At 48.0% G+C, this 22,521-nt stretch overlaps 1 protein-coding gene across 15 annotated transcripts in view; it reads left to right on the forward strand.

The window, feature by feature from the left end:
* Window positions 1-22,521, forward strand: part of LOC135920079 (uncharacterized) — a 247,788-nt gene that overhangs the window by 94,879 nt on the left and 130,388 nt on the right. For all 15 annotated transcript variants that reach the window (XR_010570164.1, XR_010570165.1, XM_065454132.2 and 12 more), the window contains one exon: window positions 21,555-21,664. Coding sequence is in view for 13 of the 15 variants with exons in the window: in XM_065454132.2 (XP_065310204.1) it covers window positions 21,555-21,664 (110 nt within the window). In the remaining 2 variants the exon portion in view is untranslated. The remainder of the gene's footprint in view (window positions 1-21,554; window positions 21,665-22,521) is intronic.

Genomic DNA, 22,521 nt, shown 5'->3' on the forward strand with positions numbered 1-22,521 from the left:
GTATCAATACTAAGCTTGTGTAAGAGCTGGTACATAAGTTTAGAACGGGCTAGTACAGCTCGGTTTTGTACTGTTAGGATTCCGGCTTTGTTAAGTAGTTCGGTGGGCGAGTCTGTTAATTTGTTTATTGTATATGTACCGTAGCGCTTTCCTTTGTACACCTTCTAGTTTTTTAATTAGTTGTTTAGTGTATGGGAGCCAGATAACATTTGCGTACTCAAAGACTGACCTGACGAAAGTTTTGTAAGCTAGAAGTTTTGTATCGGGTGGTGCTAGTCGGAGGTGTCTTCCATGAAGGAAAAGGTGTTTCATTGCAGTTGCTGTAACGTTATTTATATGGGAGTTCCATCTGAACTCATGTGTTAACGTTAATCCGAGGTACTTGTGTTCATGAACTCGTATTAGTGGCACGTCGTTAACGGTATACATAAAGCTCGATTTACTTTTTTTTCTGGTGATTGAAAGAACAGCACATTTCTTAGTATTGATGGTCCCTGCCAGTGGGCACACCCATGGTGACAAGCTTGGTGTGCTGACCACTTTGGAGTTCCCTGGTGAGGACGGGGATCGCTGACCTCCACCAGAAATGTTACGTGTGGAAATAGAGACGAAATGTGCTATTTACACGCTATTTACACTGGAGCCAGGCTGACACTCGCTCATGCCAACAACACCAATCAACTTCTTCGTCGTTCTCGCGGCGGCTCGTTTCTTGAGCATCGCTCGATGATATCGTAATAATATTTACGAAGTTATAGTGCACACAAAATTGCACAAGCCTCAACACATACTATTACTATGAGCGACTTGCAACCTGCATTGCAAACTCGCATCGAGGATGTTGGTCTGAAGTTCTCCCTGCCATCTTGGTGAATCCTTGTCTTTCTACTTGAGAAATAGCATTTGCTGGATGGTATAGCAAATCTTGCCTTCACTGAATCAATTTCAGCACCTGAAGGCGCAGCAGTTCATAATGATGAGAAGCGTCGCGAAGCCACACCACTCTTGTCATAAAATTTTAGTTCATGGTGTGCACAAAGAACCGACACTACATGCATATAGGGACAACTGCATCAACATGTACTCCTTGCCAGTTCGTCTACGCTAATGAAGCAGAAATGGCAGCGGAGCACTACTATAAGCAAGTGAACCCTACGCAAGGTCCCACGTGATGGCGGTAGGCCAGAAGGAACGCTGCGGCGGCCTCTGTGTGGACGGGTGAAGAGAAAAGGAGAGGAGTCCTCACTGAGGCGGCATTCTTCAAAGTGTGTAGCTACTTTGAAAAATTGTTGCAGTAGAGCATTCCTTAGATGGCACGTAACAACTTCCAGCATATAACAAAAATTTGCTATGTGGCCTGGTGAGGGGCGTTTTAAGGGGCTTTATTGCTACTTAGAGGTTAGCTTTCCCACACAGCTTAGGCTGTCCAGTGGCTGATTGTGCTTTGCAGGTGAAATTTCGCCAGCAGCACAAGATCATGACAAAATTAAAACATCAGACACATATTCTTAGATTAGATAAAAACAAAAGCTGAGAACCGAATTTGCTCCCGCACAGCCATCAATATATTTGAAGATTTGCAAATACCTAGTTCTCAAATCAAATACAAATGTAAAAAATATAACATTTGATGGTATATTTGCACACCGCTACTGCATAGTTGACTGCCACTCCCGAGATAACTCGGACACTCACCCTATCCACAGCCACTCCCAAATGTACTTGTTTTGTGCTTTCAGTGTGCTTCGACAGAAGCCAATTGTGAAAAAAATAGAATTTTTGTGTTGCCGAGCTGGGGGTCTTGCCGGTGAACAGGTGGGCTCGGCAAGGCAAAATGCGCTGCAGCCGCTGAGGCATGACTGAAGGAGCACGACAAGGCAACGGTCATGACAGCACTCACTTCCTTTGTTTCATGCTGCACCTAAGTACTTTTTACACTTGTACGCATGACATCGGCACATGACGTAATCAGGCAGGTCTTAGCTAGCTCTCTTAGTGCCGCATGGTCGCAAATGCGCATACTTCACGGCACAACATCCACTTTCCACTTAAAAAAGGCGATGTAGGTTTGTTATCTCAGTTTCAACAGCACAGTGATACAAAAATAGAGGCTTTATTTCATAGGCTTGAAACAACAAAGCAAGATTCCTTGAGTCAAATTAAACTCAAACCACATCTAATGCATACATGAACAGAAAAGGGTGTTAACTACAAAGTACACCTTCTATTTTTTAATTTTTACAAGAACAACAGTGTACACATTGGGCAATGGGTAATGACAAAATATCACAACGTCTAAAGAGTGCTCACTGAAAACATGTTCATGGTTTAGCTGCAAATGGACAATGTTACAATATGCACTTAAAATGCAGTTTAGGCGATCCTATGCTACATATTTGTTCAACCACTTGTGTGGCCTACGGCTTCGACTAGGGCAACCTGCAAACTAACAATTCAAAGTTGTTTCTTTCCAAAAATCCAATCAACCAGTGGCCAGGGAACTGAAAAGCACTGACAAGCTTCGATCACTGGCTAGTGTGGTTTCCTGCTAACCTGGTTCATTAGTAGTCTTGGTACTGTTTCCCTTAGCCCTGTTCACATGGCACCTTGGAAGAAACATTTACTTAAGGTTCACTCTTTGCAGCAGTACAAGGTTCACTGCTTTCTAATTCCTCAGCTGCATCAACAAACTCTCCTTCCTCCTTCTCAGAGGAAGTTGCTGTATCCTGGTGTGTGGATACAGGGACAAATGCTAGGCTAGGACTGGATGGAAAGTGATGCCATGACCTGGGCGGAAGACTTTCTGGAACCTCACTGCATTGAGGCGACTGTGCATACAGAACATTGCAAAGAACTAGCTTGAATGCATTCCACTTTCTACGATCATCTAACACAAAAGTAGATAGAACAGTGTAGTGATCGATGTGGAAAGGTGCTATGTACTTTGGGGAACCTTTGCCAGGCTTATGAACCTTTACCCATTCTCCTCAGCGAAACGTTGGATGTTGAGCACCATGACACTTCACAGCATACTGCTTGCTGATGAACTGCTTATAGTTTACCCTAATCTCTATTTAGTGCTTGGCCTGCAAGGAAAAACTGGAAGACATTGGTGCCTGAATCTTGGCAGTGTAAAGCCTAGTTCTCAGCTGCCTGCCATGTAGAAACAGAGCTGGTGAAAACCCAGTAGTTGCCTCTGGTGTGGAACAGTAAATATACAAATACAGTCAAACCTTGACATAACCGAGTTGGTAAAATCTGCAATTTGCTTCATTATATCAAAATTATGTACAGTCTGCGATGTATTTTTCTTACACAAAGTGGCTGCAAAATTTTCCTACTTATCGGGCATTGAGAAAGCGCAAATTTGAATCAGAAAATAATTTTTGTTGAATTTGCCACATCAGTGATTTTTGAATATACAGAAACAAACATAGCTGTCCCTCCTACAGACCTAAAGCCTTTCCTGCACCCTGAGTTGTGTAAATATTGGAAAAGGCAGTGGAATACTGAAGTGTGAAATAAGCTACAGGTGATCAAACCAAGAATAGGGAAATGGATATCTGAGAAAACAGCGAGACACAAGGAAGTGCTTTTTTGTAGACTAAGGATAGGACATACCTATGGAACACACTCTTACCTTCTTACTTACAGTGATCCTCTAACATGTTATTGGGGTGGTGACATTCTTACAGTCCTCCATGTTCTTGTCCAGCGCTCGAAATAGAAGCCCAGTGTAAAAAGTACTTTTATCCCACACGTCATGAGCACATCCCTCTTCACCCAGCATTTTTTCTGAACCATGAGCTGCTTTTCTATATTAAAGCACCCTTAAGTTTCTAGCAAATGTGAACAGCTTGCAAATCATCTGGCCAAGGTATCTGTAGCGCAGCTTTGTCTTGCTGGCTGCAGCTGCAGTGCAAAATGTTTTCACAGCATGTGCCTCTCAGCCCTTGACTTCAAGGACCTCTTGAGGCACTAGTGCTATTCCATACGTTTTATTATGTCATTGCTTTTAACAGAACCTTTATGGTCATAGCTCACATCATTACTCATTGTCATTATTTTAATACTCATATATTTTATGTAATTTACAGCATCTTGTTTTAGGCCTTTTTACAGCCATGTTATATCTACCATTTGCAACTCACTGTCCACTCCATTCGTAATTCTTTGAGGATCTATCGCATATGTTTAGGTGCTTTTTAGCCTTATCTGGCCTTTGCGCCAATAAATACCATATATTATTATTGTTGAATTTGAGAGTTGGTGATAAAATATACCGTTTCATGCCATATCGATGATGTCTTCACATCAGCACTATGGAGCGAAGTTAGCCATGCTTTCACGTCCACTTTGCCCCTGCGGCTGATGGTATCACCTGCAGTGCGATGACGCTATCATGAAAATCGCTATCCGCCAACAGGGAATGCTTTGTCGGGCTCTCGCTTCAATGTGTCTCCAAAACTTGAGATTACGCAACCTCCAGTACTAAGCGCACGGGAAGACAGCTCACATGATGCCACGTTGTCTTAGCACACCCACTCTCTGCAGATGTAGCAGATTACCTCTAAAACAGGGCGCATGGGCTGCATATGCGATCAGCCACGCTGACAGCCATTTGCAACCACGGGTGTGCTAGAAAATGAGATGCATGCCAACCTGTTTCCCACTTCCTTACAACCCCCCCTATCTCCCCTCACACACTTGATTGTGCAACCCCGAGCTCGCTCCTTCCCCCTTTCCCCTTGCACGAGAAGGCAGCATTCATCAAGCCACCATTCTTCTCAGCTCACCCTCACAAGCTTTCACTTGCACCCAAAGCATACAGCACACCAAGCATGATAGGATGGTATAGCACTTGGAGTTCATGCAAAAGATCATGCTGCTTTGCTGTGGTGGTCACTCTTGGTCACGCGGCGCGCGATTTTAGGGGTGTGTCCGCGAGCAGTGACTTGTAACTCAACCATTTGACCATCTGTATCTGCGGAAGTTTCTATTGTCTTGGTATTTCTGTCACAGCGGCTGAAAACTTGCCACAGAAATGTGGTAATTGTTTCAGTAGTAACAGAAGGGGAAGAGTACATTTCCGGCCACTGCATGCCTGGAGTCAGAAGTGGCAATATGAAGAGGCCCTATCCCACTTTTTCCCATGAATGGTTAGGTAGTGGAACTGGCTGCATTGGTGCAAATGCAGGCTTTGATGATTTGTCAGCCTCTTGACATACATAACAATGACCTACAACATATGCAACCTGTTGATCTAGCTTCGGCCACCAGCAACGTTCACGCCGGTGTTGCTTCGTTCTCACGATCCCTTGGTGAGCGTCATGTGCCAACTGTGCCACTTTGTCCCTTAATGCCTCGAGAGCCACTATTCTGCTTCCTTTTAGCAATACCCCATCAATACAAGAGAGTTCTTCACGAACTTCACGAAATGAGGGAGGGCTCGAGGCACCCTCTGTTAGACGGACGCTTTGCAACGTGGTGGCGACGAACAATTACTGACCGCCGAGCAGCTTTGCTATCCATAGCTCGTCGGTGTTTATTGCAGTGCGGTGACCAATATTGTCTACTGAGCCTGGCAGGCCACCGAGCCTGGTGGGCCAACGAAGATTATGTCCGAGGGGGTGGCACATGCTTGCTACACCCCCTTACCCCCAGTTTGTTTGTTAACTAAAATAAACAAACGCCCAACTTCAGAGCATAAGGCTCTGCCGCTGTCCTATCCGGGTCGGCGGTGCCTGCTACCCAGGCGAGTAATGGTCTGGTGGTCTCCGCCGTCGAGTACTCCGCCTGGGCACCGGTGTTCATGGGCCGAGTGTGGCAACGCCGGGTGCTGCCCGATACAGCCTCAATTCATCCAGAGGATCCGCAGTGGTCGGCCTTGTGAGTGGTGACGGGCTCGACACCGGCCCAACGGGCGCCGCACCACTGGCAACGCTTGGCGTCTCCGAGGTGGGCGGTGCTCAGCTGGAAGCGACTGGTGCTGCCGCTAGTCCTCCTGCGGGCTGGAATTCGGAAGTGGCAGTCGAGGGTGCTGGCCAGGTCCCGAGGCGAGGCCTGACATGGTCGGTGTGCCGGTGCCATGTGCTCTCGTCTGACAGGCAGACGAGCAACAATGAGGCGCTGGCAGCAGATACAACCTGTCTAGTGGACCAGGGTGAAAGTTCCTGGCGAAAACTGGAGCTCCCAACTCCGGCAAAGGCCCGGGACGGCACCCTCGGTCAGCAGCCAGCTTCTACTTTAGCTGCTTCAGGAGCACTGCGGATCGGAGGTCCGGATGCAAGACGTCCAAGGGTGTCTTCACCATCCGACCCAGCAGGAGCTCACAGGGGCGCGGCCAGTGACATTGTGGGGCGTGGTCCGGTATTGGAACAGTATCTGGGCAATCTGTGTCCGGAAATCCCCAGTCTGGCTCTTCTTGAGCTTGTCCTTGATGGTTTGCACCACCCGCTCGGCTGCACCGTTTGAAGCAGGGTGGTGCAGCGGAACCATCATCCGGCGGATCCGGTTCTTCGTCAGCCAGGCCAGGTACGTACTCTGTGCTGGCGAAAGCAGGACCATTGTCGGACACAATGACGTCCGGCAACCCCTGGGCGGCGAACACCTGTCGTAGCACTGCAATGGTCGCGCCTGCTGATGTAGTGGTGACAGGTATAGAACCTCCACCCACTTTGAAAAGACGACCACTACCACCAGGAAGTAATGGCCCTTGAAAGGTCCCCCCAAAATCTACATGTAGGCGGGACCAGGGTCTCTGTGGGAACGGCCAGGGGGTGATTTCCATATGACATGTGGCCCGCTGATGCTCCTGGCTGATTTAGCAGCTCTGCACCATGTGAGTGATGTCCCGGTCCAGGCCAGGCCACCAAACATGGGACCGCGCCACCATCCTGGTCTTTTCCATGCCAGGATGACCCCGCGCAGCAACTGCAGGACCCTGGAGCGAAGACTTTGTGGGATCACCACCCTGGGACCCCACAGTAGGCAGCCCTGGCAACCCCTGGGCGGCAAACACCTGTCGTAGCACTGCAATGGTCGCGCCTGCTGATGTAGTGGTTTCAGGTAGAACCTCCACCCACTTTGAAAAGGCGTCCACTACCACCAGGAAGTAATGGCCCTTAAAAAGTCCCCCAAAATCTACATGTAGGCGGGACCAGGGTCTGTGGGAAAGGCCAGGGGGTGATTTCCATATGACGTAGGCCCGCTGATGCTCCTGGCAGATTTGGCAGCTCTGCACCATGTGAGCGATGTCCTGGTCCAGGCCAGGCCACCAAACATGGGACCGCGCCACCATCCTGGTCTTTTCCATGCTAGCATGACCCCATGCAGCAACTGCAGGACCCTGGAGCGGAGACTTTGTGGGATCACCACCCTGGGACCCCACAGTAGGCAGCCCTGCTGCAAGCTCAGCTTGGCGGCCTTGTGGCTATAGGCCTGTTGAACCAATTCCTCCCCACGGGACACCGCCTTGACCACCTGAGACAGGACTGGGTCCCGGCTGGTCGCTTGCCATACCGATCTGGAGAACACCTCCGGGTGCAGGTGCTCCAGCATGAACACTTCAGCAGGGTTTGGAACAGCATCAGGCACCTCTGGCAGGGGCAGGTGGCTCAGGGCATCAGCAGGTCCCAGGTCCTTTCCCAGATGGTAAACCAGCTGGTAACTAAGCTGCCAGCCTAAAGGCCCAGCATACCACTCAAGGTGATGCCTGCACAGGAACTGCCTTTTCAGGCCCCAGCAGCCACAAGAGCAGCTTCTGGTCCGTGAGCTCCTCGAACTTCCGGCCCCACAGATACTGGTGGAAGCATTCGACACCGGACATGAGGGCCAGGCCTTCCTTCTCCAGCTGGCTGTAGCGTTGCTCTGCAGCATGAAGCCGATGAGAAGCAAACAACACGGTGTTCCTGGCCATCCTTGTCCCGGTGTGCCAGGATGGCTCCAACACCGTATGGTGACGCATCTACGATCAGGACGACAGGCTTGGCAGGATCGAAGTGTACCAGCACTGGAACCTTGGTGATTAGCTCCTTGCTGCGCTGGAAGGCCCGGTCTTGCTCCTTCTTCCAGACCCATTGCTGGCCATCTCGAAGCAGAAGATGAAGCAGCTGTAGATGCTCCGACAGGTTTGGTAGGAAACTCCTGTTGAAGTTGATGAGGCCAAGGTAGCTCTGAAGCTCCTTGTTCTGGGGCTTAGGCACCTTGAGCACAGCATCAACTTTGTGGGCAGCCGGGGCTAGGCCAGCCTGGGAAATGACGTGTCCGAAGTACTCAACACTGGGGGCCAGAAAAATGCACTTTTCCAGCTTGAGCTTGAGGCCGGCGTCCTGCAGTCGTAGCAGGACGTTGTGCAGGCTCTGCAGGTGGTCCCCGTCGTTGCTGCCAGTAACCAGGATGTCATCCAAGTACACCGCCACGTGCCTCATGCCCCTGAAGAGGTTGTCCACCTGCCTCTGAAATATGGCTGGCGCTGCGGCCACGCCAAAAGGTATGCGCGTGTACTGAAAGAGCCCAAAAAGTTGTCAATATTGTGACATACTTTCGGGAGGCATCCTGGAGCACCAGGTGCTGGTAAGCATCTCTGAGGTCGAGCTTGGTGAACTTCTGTCCACCCGACAACGCTGATCAGAGATCTTCAATCCGGGGCAACGGGTACTTCTCTATGGTAGCGACGGGGTTGATGGTAACCTTGAAATCCCCGCAGATCCTGACACTGCCGTCTCGCTTGAGGACTGGTACGATGGAAGCTGCCCATTCAGATGTCTTGACTGGCACCAGGATGCCCTCTCGCTGTAACCGTTGCAGCTCCTGGGTGACCCCATCCTTCAGGGCGAACGGCAGTGGGCGAGGCTTGAAAAAACATGGCTGGGCTCCCTCAGGTACATAGATTCCAACCGTTGTGCCGGCGAATGTGCCCACCCCTGGCTGGAACAGGGACTTGAACTTAGTTAGGAGGCTGGAGACATCTTTCACCGCAAGCAGGCTGACTTCCTGGTACTCTGGCAGACGAACGCCCAGTGCATGAATCCAGTTTCGACCCAGCAGCATCGGCGACGACCAATTGGTTAAAGGGACACTAAAGGTTACCAGAAAGTCAAGTTAAAGTGGTAGAGCAATGTTCTAGAACGTCTAAGGCGTCAATATAATCGCGAACAGAGCTTTAGTAACCGAGAAATTGAGGTAAATGCATGACACGATTTGAGACCCCCCAGCGACATTCCGGTACTAAACCGATGACGTAAGGTCTCCCCGTAATTTATGTTACTAATACTCAACTACTCGTATTAAAAATATCATTTCATTCGATTATAAAACGGAAAAAAAATGCTACTTGTCTACGTCTATTCGATTCTAAGAAAAAACATTTTGACGTTGCCCTTCAGTAATATGGGCGTTCGAAAGGTTTCGTTTTCGCTCGACTCTGCACGCTCGACTCTGCGCCGCGCACGCTTTGGAGTTTCAGTACTTTCGTTATCGCGTCGTGCTGTGAGGGTTCTGCTGGCTGGCGAAACTTTCATTTGGAACAAGCAGCGAGAATGCCACGTTCATGTGATGTCGTGGGAAGCCCTCGTTGCTTTCCCGCTCCGGAGAGCCGGTGTCGAGGCCACCGTCGTAGTACGCAACGACGCCGGCAGTGCGAGCCCTCAGCAGCAGGTTGCGCTCGTCGGTGCTCAAATCGCTGAAGTTGAGCCCACCATCGCGAGCCAATCTGTCGGTGTCAGGGTCCATTGCGACGAGCGTCGAAGTTAGCGTCATAGAATGAAGTACCAGCTTATGGGCGTATTGCGGTATAGTAGCGGCGCCTGGTGGCGGTGCGGGAAACGACATCTGGGTCATGCCAGCTTGGCTGTGGCGAAGCACGTTTCTAGGCCGAGTTTTGCGTCGATTCGCACTTTTTTATGCCCTGTTGCGAGTGCGAAAAGGCTCACAGACCAAGCCGACCACGCTGCGAGCTCGCCGCAGCCTATAGTTTAACGAAAACGGACTCTCCGTGTGCCGTGGGACGTAATGCGTTCCTCCTTCCGCTAGCCACCATACTCCCGCTTTCGCACTGCTGTCGGCTCTGTCTTGGCTCTGTTTCTGGCCGCGCGTTTGCGTTTTGCGCAGAAAAGCCGTAGCGCCGTCTGCGGACGCCGTTCTACTCACCGATGGCGGAACGTCACTATGAGACCATGATATCAGTTCTCCTCGATCGGAGGGCGGGCGATTTGAACTGCGCTAGAGGTACGCGGACGCTTCAGAACGCATTTTCTCTTGAAATAAGTCTCTCCTTGGCACGAAACAAGCGTTTCGAGGTTTCTGTGATGGTATTTCAACAGTCCACGTTGACTTAATAGTAACCTTTAGTGTCCCTTTAAGCCTCCCTGTCACCAAAGCGAACGCTAACCTGTGCCTGACCCTGGACCTGGGAGAGCTGCCCGGAGTAGCTGCGCAGCATCACGTCCGAAGCCTCGACGGACACGCCGGGGAAAGTACGCTTCAACCGTTTCCCGGCCATGACAGACACGCTGGCCCCTGTGTCCAGCTCCATGGAAATGGGGTGCCCGAAGATTTCGTCGATCAGCATGTATGGCGGCACAGACGATGGTACAAGGCCTGTGCAGCACATGTTGGAAATAGGCGGGTCCTCGGCCACGACGTGAAGTCTGGCCGCGGAAGAACTTGGGCCTACTGCCGCATGCCCCCGCCGCGTACCCTTGCGACGGCTACCCTGGCTGTGGGCTTGTGTGGTGCCTGGGCTTGAACCAGGCTGCTGCTGCTGTTCGTCCTCCCCCTTCGGCATACCCGTGCCAGGTGCCCAGTTTTCCCCCACGTGAAGCATTGTGCTTGAAAGACCTGGCACTTTGAGGGAGAGTGGGCACCACCACAACAACCGCAGGTACTGCCCTTTGTTGCCAACTTGTTGACCGCCGCTTCCGCCGATGGTGAGCCAGTCGCACGGGCAATCTCGCCGGCGTCCTTGGAGGCAGGTTCCACTGCCAGCGCTGCCTTCACAGCGTCGTCCAGTGAGGGGTCGGGAAGCTCCAGGAGTCACGTCTGCATGGCAGTGTTGATGCCACAGACGAAACGGTCCCGGAGCAGCGAGTCCAGTTGGTTCTCGAAGGCGCAGGCACTCGCTAACCCTCACAGCAATGAACTGCCCAAGGGTCTCTCCTTCCCTGCGGCTCCGGTTGTTGAAGCGGAAATGCTCCATTAGTGTGGACGGTGCTGGGTTGAAATGCGAGCGCAGTATGGTGAGCAGCTCACCCAGCGTCTTAACATGCGGCGTGGCTGGCTTGAGAAGGTCGAGCAGGAGACTGAAGATGCGGGTCCCCCAGCTGGCCAGGAAAATGTCCCGCTGTTTGGCCTCGGGTCTGTCGTTTGCCCGGAAGAACACGTGGACTTGTTCCTCGTAAATTGGCCAGGCAGACCCATCTCCCTAGAACGGCTTGAGCCTTCCCAAAGCCATTGGCCTTCCATACAGCGGCATAGCGGCAGCAACGGGGGGCGGTGTTTCGCCGCTCATGACAACGTGGGACGATCTGTGGGTACTTGTCGCCACTCCCGTCACCAGTGTCACGATCCACCCGGGTTCGTGAACGAGGGAGAGCTCGAGATACCCTCCGTTAGACAGACGCTCCACAGCGTGGTGGTTCAAACGAGAGAAAGGCTTCGAGGTTGTTGAAGTAAACAGGGAAGTGAGAGGGCGTGGGGGTTATAAACGAGACGGGATCCACTTCAATTACAGGCATGCACTAGAAGTGGGCTGGCCACTTGGTGGTCGCGCTGTTGCTTATTTAGGGGGCCCACGGGCACTCAGGAGGCCAGAGTAGGTAGTAATGAAGAAGGTCCCCTAGGGGAACCTCAGAAGAGCATCGCCATTGATAACAGAAAAAGGAGAAAAGCAAGAAAGGGAGCTCGCCATGCAATAGGCTACATAAACATGCAGGGCGGCAGAAGGAAAGTGGGCAGTGACTGAGGAGCAGTTAAATAGCGAACAAATAGGGGTGTATGCAGTTACAGAAACGCACCTTATAGACTCAGGTGAGCCGCCTAGTTATTGAGAATTGTGTTTGGGAAGGGTGCAACAGAACTAAGTCGGAAAGAAAGGGAGGGGGAGTCGGAATGCTCATCCACCAGGGAGCCAAATGGAAAAGAGTAAATTCACAATGTCAAGAGCATCTTTGGTTATCAGGTACAATGAGTGGGAAAGAAACTTGGCTGGGAGTTACGTACTTGTGGACCTGAAATAATTTCACAGAGAAGAATAAAGAGTTAGTGGAATGCATAAGCACTGATATTAAGGGTTTCGGGAATGGTGCTGAAATTATCCTGTTAGGTGACATGAATGCCCACATACAGGATTTAGATGGCTATACCGACAACAACGGGAAGTCATTGCTAGACCTTTGTGATCAACATAACCTCGTGATCGTGAATACAGGGCCTAAGTGTGAAGGGCAGATCACATGGGAAGTGGGAAACCGGCAATCGACCATTGATTACTGTCTGATGACAGAAGGAATTCATGATAAGTTGAGAGAAATGGTCATCGATGAGGAAGGGTTTAGCAGCATAGGGAGTGACCATAAACGCATAATTTTGAAAATGGGATATGTAGTTGGGAAAGAAAGCAAGGAGCGCAAAATGGCCAGTCCAAATTTGAACGCTGAACAAATAGCAAATATAGTCACTAGATTCGAGGAAGAACTTGGCAAATGGCCAAGTAATGAGTGGGAATATGGTGAGCTTCTAAGTGTAATAACGACAGAAATACGGAAAGAGAAACAACACGTTCGTTGGAAACGAAGAAAGAAACCGAAAAGCTGGTGGAACTGGAAGATACGAGAAGTGATCGCCGAACGACAGAAAGCATCTCAAGAGCACAGGCAAGCAAAGAAGGTGCATGCAGTTGCCGCAAGATAAGTAACCAGTAAATGAGAAATATACCGGGAGAAAAAGTCCATGGTTCAAATACTGGTGAAAGCAAAATTAAAAGGTGAAAGTGAACGTTGGTTGTCAGGAATATATGAGAAAAAGAAGGCCTTACCTAGAATATCTTGGAACCACATAAAATTATTAGGCAGGAAGTCAACAACAATACAACATATCCTAGACGAAGATGTAAACAGACTGGAAGGAGAAGCGGCAATAAATTACATCCGAAAAGTAACAGCCGAATCTTTCCAAGGCAATGACGAGGTTGTATTTGAAAAAAAAAAAGAGAACGTGAAAGAGACCCAAGTGGAAAAGGAGCTGGTGCTGACAAATTTCAGCTGGAAGAAAGCGGAAGAGAAAATTCCTAAGCTCACAGCCACAGGGCTGGACAAGGTTCCCATTAGGCTGATTAATGAATTAGGACCAAAAAGTAAGGAAGCTCTGGTAAAAGCAGTGGAAAAAAACTTTAAAAGATAGACGAATACCAGGCAGTTGGCGACAAAGTAGAATGTATTTAATTTATGAAGGTAAGGGGGAGAAACATAGAATTCACTCGTATAGACCGTTGACTATTACATTGGTAATATACAGGCTAGCAATGCAGGCAATCAAATTAAAGCTTCAAGCATGGGCAGAGAATAATGGCATTTTGGGAGAGCTTCAGAATGGCTTCATAATAGGTAGGCGTTTGGATGATAACTTGTTTGTTCTTACTCAGTGTATTGAAATATCAAAAGCAGAAAGCAGACCGTTGTATGCGGCCTTTTTAGACATTACAGGAGCCTATCACAACATAGACCACATTTTGTGAGATATTCTGGAAGGGGAAGGCTTAGGTGATGATTGTCTACAGATTTTGAGAGAGATTTACCTATGTTGAATTCCAATGACGGAGTGAGAGCGGGAGTAAGGTGTTCCAATCAGAGAGTCGGAGTGGATTCAGAGCGGGAGTCACTCCGTGGAGCAGAAAAAGATGCTCCGCCAAAATCGGCGGAGTGGACCGGAACTCTGCGTGACATATTTCCTTTTCCACGTTTGTCTGCTGAGAGGCGCCACCGGTCACGACTCGCAAGGAAGCAAAAGCTGCTGCACGCTTGGCGAGATATCCATACCGCACTTAAAAAAAAAAAAATGACAGGTGAACGGCGCTGAAGAAACAAGTGACCGGTGCGGCGGTGGTGGGAGCAAATAGCGGAAGGAAGTGACAACACGCAAGGTATCCTGGGTAACTCGACGATACAACTTCCGTTTCCGCCTTGCTCCGGCAGCGCAGGTTGTGTTCCAATCGCGGATTTGGAGGCGTTGCTCTGCGCCATAGTCGCGTGCTCGCTCGCGTAGTCCGTCGGCTGCTCCGACTCCGCCATTGGAATTCAACACTAGAAAATACCGTTTGCGTTGAATGGGAAGAGACGAGGAGCGAGGAGAAAGTTCATATCAACAAGGGACTGAGGCAGGGGTGCCCTTTATCGCCGCTGCTGTTTATGATGTACATGGTGAGGATGGAGAGGGCACTAGACAGAAGTAATATCCGGTTTAATCTCTCATACAAACAGGCGGGAACCGTAGTAGAGCAGCAGCTCCCAGCTTTATTTTATGCAGATGACATTGTGTTGCTAGCTAACAAGCAAAGCTATTTACAACATCTGGCTAATATCTGTGGACAGGAAGGCAACAATTTAGGTTTGAAATTTATAGTGTTAGAAAATCAGGTGTTATGGTACTCAATGAAAACAGTGAACAGACAGTGGAGATACAGGGCCAAGAAATACCTCGGGTAACAGAACATGAATACCTTGGTATATGGATAAACGAAGGCAATGGATATATGGAAACACTGGAAAAAAACCATAACAGTCAAGGGGAAGAGAAATGCAGCCATAATGAAGCACAGAGCGCTATGGGGATACAATAGGTACGAGGTCCTCCGAGGTATGTGTAAAGGGGTAATGGTTCCAGGACTTACTTTTGGAAATGCGGTTGTTTACTTTAAATCATGGGTACAATCAGGGCTCGACGGGAACCAAAGGTCAGTGGGTCGCCTCGCATTGGGCGCTCACGGGAAAACTACAAATGAAGCGGTGCAGGGTGACATGGGCTGGACTAGTTTTGAAGTGAGGGAAGCTCGCAGTAAAATTGAGTATGAAGAACGACTGAGGAATATGGAAGAAAGTCAATGGGGTGGGAGAGTGTTCAGGTATCTGTACAGGAAAAACATTGATTCACAGTGGAGGAAAAGAACTAGGAAGCTTACCAGCAAGTATGCGGCCTGTAGGGTGGGCATTATAGCAGCAAAGAAGGTCAAGTGGAAAGTCAGAGATGTTGAAATAGTCTCATGGGTGGCAGCAATGGAAAAGAAACCTGCCATGAGTAACTACTTAAGAGGAAAAAGTGAAATCAGGAAAGAAACCATTTATGATAACTCAAAGGGAAGCTCATTACTTTTCGAAGCGAGATCGGGATGCCTTAGAACACGCACCTATAAAGCGAGATATAAGAAGGAAGAAGCTTGTGCTTGCTGCGGTAAAGCTAGGGAAACTATGGAGCATGTTTTATTAGAATGTGAAGACGTCTACCCAGCGGTCGATTTAGGCACCACTGGCCTCCTTGAAGCCCTTGGGTTCAGCGGGAGCAGTGGTAAAGTAAACATGTCCGCAATAGGCATTAGTAAGAGGTGCTTGGAGGATTGGTGGAAGAAAAGTAGGGAAACGACAAAAGACGGAGACATACAAAAGCACAGTTCACAATAGGGGATCAGCAAATTCGGGTGTGATAGTTCATAGTGTTTTTTTTTCCTGTTTTGTTGTTTAACCTAGGTAGAACATTAGGCAGTATAATAGCAAGAGCTTGGTGATGCAACCCGCCGCCCCGTTACAAAGGGGATGCTCATAACATCCATCCATCCATCCATCCATGACTGACCGCCGAGCAGCTGTGCTCGTCAGTGTTTATGGCTGACCAACGTTGCCTACTGAACCTGGCAGGCCACCGAGCCTGGTGGGCCAACGAAGATTATGCCCGAGGGGGCGTCACATGCTTGCTACAATGTGCTTTCAGGACACCATCCTTTTTAAACACACTGCATCACAGTTTGCATGGTGGCACCTGCAGTAACTGCTTCGCAACAGCCGCATTTTGATGGGGGCAAACTGCAAAAATGCCCGTGTGCCGTGCATTGGGTGCATGTTAAAGAAACCCAGGTCGTCAAAATTAATCCACAGTCCTTCACTACGGTGTGCCTCATAATTGGATCATGGTTTTGGCACATAAAACACCAGAAATTATTATTATTATTATTATTATTATTATTATTATTATTATTATTATTATTATTATTATTATTATTATTATTATAACTGCCTCTTGAAGCTCATTGTTGGTCACAACAGACAGTATTACTTGAGGCACAATCTCTTCAATTTCTTGAGCTCAGCAAGTGTGGAGGCAGTCGGGACAAGGCATCAGCAGTGTTATTCATACCTCTGCAATACTGCATTTAAAAATTATGTTACAGGATATGTGTTGCATGTGATGGCCTGCAGCACCTGATGACATTAATGAAACAAAAGCTTGATGGTCAGTTCTTAACACGGACTTCCTTCCCCAGAGGTAGACGTGCTAGTGCTCACATGCAAACAGGCAGGCCAAATCCTCTCGTCCCATGACTGAGTAACGGTGCTCCGTTGGAGGCAAAGTGCGCAGTGTAAATGTGGCACTTTTTAACTGGTAACCACAACTTTGCTGGACAACAGCACCTAGACCCTTATCTGAGGCATAATTCGTTACAATAGCGGGCATGTTGGCACTGAATACCTGCACGACTGGGCATGTGGCTAAAGCTTTCTTCAGCTGTGCAAAAGTCTGCTGAGTTGGCTCTCAGATGGCTCTCCTTTCCTAAGCAGTTTCCTCAAGCACTCCACAAAATCTGTAATACCACCTGGTCCACCAGTAATACCACCTGGTCCAATTTCTTGAACTCATTAACATCGCTTCTAATGCAATCAATCAATTCTTTATTTTTATCTCTGGCATCACTATTTGTCCATGGGTAAGTTACTCCAAGCCACGTCTTTTTGCCTTCCCATGTACTGCTAATCCATAAATGCTCCTTATATGTCTCTTTTATCCTTTGCAATAAGAGGCGGCTGCTCCAAATCTCATAGATGTGTTTCGATCAAGGTGCACATGCCAGTAGCTTCATCATCCAGCCGCGTTTGAATTTCCAGCCATTTTTCCTGTTTACGACCACCCAACACATTTACGTAACAAATTTTACCGTGTCTATGTGTGCATAGAGACGGTAAAATTTGTGTACAAATTGCACAAATTTTACACAAAAATTTTGCACAAAGTACCCTTTGTGCATCTTTTCTTAACTCTTTGTGGTCTAATTCTGCTCCTTGCTAGTTTGTTGCTACATTCAATACCTAAGCTTCTTTCCTGATTGCCTGGGGCCCGCCTAAGAATGCTACTGCCCATACTGCGAATCGAAATCCAATCAGTGTTGCTACACTATCATTAAAATGTATCTCATCACACACAAAAGTGCCTTCATGGCTTGCTTGGTACACTTCTCGGTTGATGTCAGTGACTAAAATTCATTGCCTTAGCTAGTGTCCAAATGTCCCTGTTTACTGCAAGCACTGCACTTTCAATTGCATACCCTGTTTTCAATCTCTGGCACTGTGCACACTGTGATTTGCACTTGTTTTGAGACATTCCACAGGTTGGTAACCCCTTTGGCTATTTGCTTCACGATCCTTGTCCTCCGTTCTTACAGTATTGTCACTCAATCTGCCCATTATCACCACTAGGTGCCTCTCCTCCATTGTATCCCACATGTCCACACGTGTTGCTTGGCTTTCGCTATCACTTCCCTAATTGGTTTCCCTTGAAGCGCGCTAATCTGGACTCGCTCGCCTGTGCCTACCCTCTCTGTTATCACCAGTTCTACTCTACGCATGTTTGAATCCCCAACAAAGACAACAAAATGCTTTTCCTCCTCCTCACCTCCGAAATCTGCATCTGAGGCCACGATGCACCCCTCCCCCCCCCCCCCCCCGTCTCATCCTCACCCTTTCTTTGCTTTGTTGTTTCCTGCGGCCCGCACGCCAGTGGTAGCCTCTTCATGACCATCACTGACTTGTCTGCCACTACTTTCCAGCGAGGTGGTTTCGCTTTCCTTACCTGTTCTTGCTTTGGAGCCAGCCCCGTTTGCAGTACTCGCATGGAAGCTTTCACCATTTCTTTGTGGAATGGTGGCCCTCACCTTCATTTCTACATTGGCTAGCTTCTACCATCTTCCTCTGCTCACTCTTGAGTTCTTTTTATGGTTTTCCGACCCACTTAGCTAGCTTTTACTTGTCCGGCTCTAGACAGTGTAGACGCAGCCCTAGCGCACACATCGCACAGATAAAAACTCCCCTGTGTGCGTCGCATACTGACTCGAACCATGTTTCTTCCAGTGTGTGGGGATGCTTGCGCTCAGAACAATGCATGCCTGGGTTCCTCCTACTACCGGCCATTACCTTGTATACTAACAAGGCGTCATACAAAAGTAACCATACTTGTGGAAAAAAAAAACTGGGAAAAAGAAACCTCCCCAGATTGTGCACAGGAAAAGGAGTTATGGCCATCACTGGTGTGGCATGTCCATCCATACATCTGGACTATGAAAGACCAAAGAATTTATGAAATGTTCACAAAGGCTGAAATGAGAGAAAACGGTGACAAAAAGCCAGCTTCGATGTACCATGATATGTCCAATGAACCAACACACGATGAAAACCCGGCAGGGACTGTCCAACAATTGGAAAAAAACTTGCTAGTCAAAGGGTTAAAAAAATAAAGAACTGTATAATGTACAAAGGGGTCTACGAAGGACACACTGCAACCCTCTTCCTTGCATTCCTGCAACAGCTCCCTCAGAGTAATGGAAGCCTATGTGACCTACTCCTGTATTCATAAATGCAGTCACCTGCTTTCAACCACGCTAGGGTAACCGTGCTTTCAAGGCTTGTCTCCAGCATGCTTCAAAGCGAAGCACTACAGCGGCTGTGGCCTCCGATCTCGGAGGATACGATGGCAGCACCTAGCGCACAGTTCTCTGTGCGGCACCAGTCTCAGAAGCTACGGTGGCAGCACTCTTGTTTAGTGCAGTTCTCCGTGTGGCACCACGTGCACTACATTATGTACTAGTGTGTGTCAAAGCGGTCGCCTGTTGCTCATACTGAGCTCGATAGTACGCTTTTTGGGCCAATTTTAAATAGCGGCCACGCAAGCGTTGGTATAGATATTCATGCGGCCAGAGTCAGCGTGAAGGCGGCACGATGTGCTGCTGTCACGCAGCGTTGCAAAGAGTTGGCAGTCACGGTTTGTCGAAGCTTCGTTTACATCATTGCTGATAAAAGCTCGCGATGGCATTCTACCTTTTGAACTTGGAACTTTTTCGGCTGAAGTGGCATTAAAAAAAATTCAAGTTGGCGGCTCTCGGCGCACGTGATGCTGCCGCTGTAACATCAAGTCCTTTCCGGCATGCTGCAGTAGTTCCCGCTTCCAGCCAACTATAGAATGCTTCGCTGTTGTATGCAGAATCCACTCGTCTCGCTGATAGTAAAATATACCTTACTCTCGAAGGAGAAATGGCATAGCTTAAAAATGGCAACTGATCAGAACTGGCCACAGGCACCGTTTCAAAAGGCCTATGATGCCGCATTTCGCTATTTAGATGGCGTTTTTAAAGGGCAACTCCTGTGAGATATGACTGCAAGTCATTTTGTTTTCCTGAAAGTGAATTTTAAAGATTGGTTGCGTGTTTTCGACTCCTGCCCACAAACGCATGACATTTTAGTGACCACCCTGTGTTTGTGACGTCAGAGACTACACTGCCACTTGCCCAGAAACGAGGAAGCTGGCTCCTTTTTCTACGAGACAACGGCCGACAATGATCATTTTTACAAACGTGATAACCAGTGCTTCTCTTCGTCTTGCCACAGCACAATGTGTTGAACTTGGGCACGTCAGCTGCCTTATGCAAGCGGCGGGTCAAAAACGAACGGCGATCCTTCAGCGCTCATATCATTGCTAAAATCTTTGCTGAAATCGCCACTGTCTAATTCAAAAGAGCTGGAAAAGCTCCCCGTGTTGTCAGAAAACATTGTCAACTTCACTTTTTTGGCATTAGCGCCACGCATACTGTGTGTTTAGCACATGTTCTACATGTTTACATTACGGTGGTGTAGGATCTGACATCATCGACTCATCGTGATGTCACACAGTGCAGCTACCTGTTTTGCTTTGGGTACCTCATTTATTTATTTAAAATTATTGACGAGTTTCCAAGCCAATTGAACCACCCTACCGGCCAGAGGACTGTCAGGGCCATTTGAAGATGATAATATCCTAATATGGTTAAAAAAAACGCCGGAGTTGCCCTTTAACAGAAACTTGCAGTGAGATGTGGAGAAGTGCCGGGAACAAAATGATGGTGCTGAAAATTCTATTTTTGGACCAAAGTCGCATCGAATCCTAGCTGCCGACGCCAGCTAGTGTCATTAATTTTTGTGCATTTTGGAGAGCGAGTCTGCATATAATGAACTACTGATACAACGACCACTTTTTGCAAAACTATCAAGTTTGTCATAAGCTGGTTCAACTGTAGTATATAAAAAAGATAGTTAAGAGCCAGCTCCACATACACAGATTGGCTATGGGCTTACCAAGACAGTGCTCTCCAGAAACACTGTACGACGAAATGTGACATGTGCTTTTGACATCACCCATAATTTTCCATTAATCTTGCATGCATTTCCTTAAGGGGTCCCTGAAACAGTTTTTTGTTGTACGCCTAGACAAAGAGGGTATCTCTTAAGAAATACTTTCTCGCTAGAATTTTGTGTCAGTGCGCTATAATAAAACAGGTACGAGTGGTTAAGCAATACTCTCCCCTCAAGCCGCAGCATTCCCCCCTCAACTTTAATACCATGCCGCCATCGCTGTGTCCTGCCTCCTTCAAGTGGTGATGCAAGTGTTGTCCACCTCCGGTTGATTTGGACTGAATATGTTCCCACATCTGTTTCCTATGCAGTTTTTCTCCTTAAATGTGGGCTACTTGGAGCGAGATTTCAAGGTGGTGGCACTACGCACAATGTTCTCCAGCTTATGCTACATGGAGCAAAAAGAGATGGATGCCACCGTAGGGGCATTCGCCGCATTGCTGAGGGTGTATATGCAGTGTACAAACTACAGTGTAGCTTAAGATTGTTTAAGTGCATTGATGATGAGGACAAGCGAGTGGACATACACAAGTGCTACCTTCAATAAATGCTTTATTATGCATATTTATAGGCATACAAATCACTCTTATGTGCAGGCAAAAGTGCCGTGCACGTTCTGGCATGTGTGAGCATACCTTCATTTGCTTTGTCAAGAAAAGAGCTGTCTTTTCTGAATGTGGTGTGGGTCTCTTTAATGCTGTTTGCCTGTTACTTTCCTGTCAGGATTGCCATGTATGTGTGTCTCAGCAAGACATAAAACTGCTGACAAGAAAGTGTGGGTGCTGAATGGTATGCTCGTTTTGAGTGCGGTGTAGGTGTCCTCTGGTGAAGCGCAGTCTACTAAAGGAGCACGGTGTGCAGGTACGCGAGACGCTGCTGTTTGGTGGTCACAGCCTGGAAGCCCAGCTGATGCTTAGTGTGACCCAGTGGCCATGCGACCCTGCTTGCATCCTTGTGGCCGGATGCTCCAGGTGAGCACTGTCCATACATTCCAACGACTGGTCATCTGACCCATCTTCTGGCACATATTGTTGCAGTTGTGTGCTGGCTTAGAGTCATGCCTTTAGCTGCAATGGAATTTTAAATTGCGTGAGAATTCAGATAGTGCCACACAGCAGCCTCTGCACAAAATTTTGCATTTGAAGTGCAAGTACACTTGAACAGACAGGATTTAACAAAATAATGGATATAACAAAATAAGTGCAATTTCCTTGCAAATCCCCATAGAGACCCACGTATTTAAAACCTCGTTTTAACCAAGTAAAATTGTTCTGCCAACTTATTTTTATTTATTTATTTATTTATTTATTACAATACGCTGAGGGCCTGAAGGGCATTATAGAAGGGGCAGGTACATTGTGTTCATACAATGTCAATAACAATAACAACTACATTGTTAAATGTGAAAGTAAATATGAAACCTATTAATAGAGTAGGTTATTCTAACAGAGGTCAGTACCAGAGGCCTTGAATGTCAATGGCGTAAGCAACATTATTCTACACGTGAAGTACAAAAATTAATAAACTAACAAATAGCAGTGCAGGTTATACTGAGAAGTGGTCAACAACGATGGCCTTGAATGATTGCATCTTCAACGCTGGCGATGGCACTGGGAAGGTGGTTCCATTCTGAGCTAGTCTTGGGTATAAATGAATCAAGAAACAGGTTAGTGTGGCAAGAAGGAATGGCGACCTTATGCTGGTGATCAGTGCAAGATGACAAGTATGATGGTTCTGATAAATGTTTACATTTCAGTAACCGGTTAAAAAAAAACGTTTTATGAAAGCGACAAAAATGTAAAATTTTTCTTGAGAGCAAGTTTGGAAG

Source organism: Dermacentor albipictus, unplaced genomic scaffold, assembly GCF_038994185.2.
Source record: "Dermacentor albipictus isolate Rhodes 1998 colony unplaced genomic scaffold, USDA_Dalb.pri_finalv2 scaffold_18, whole genome shotgun sequence".
NCBI lineage: Eukaryota > Metazoa > Arthropoda > Arachnida > Ixodida > Ixodidae > Dermacentor > Dermacentor albipictus.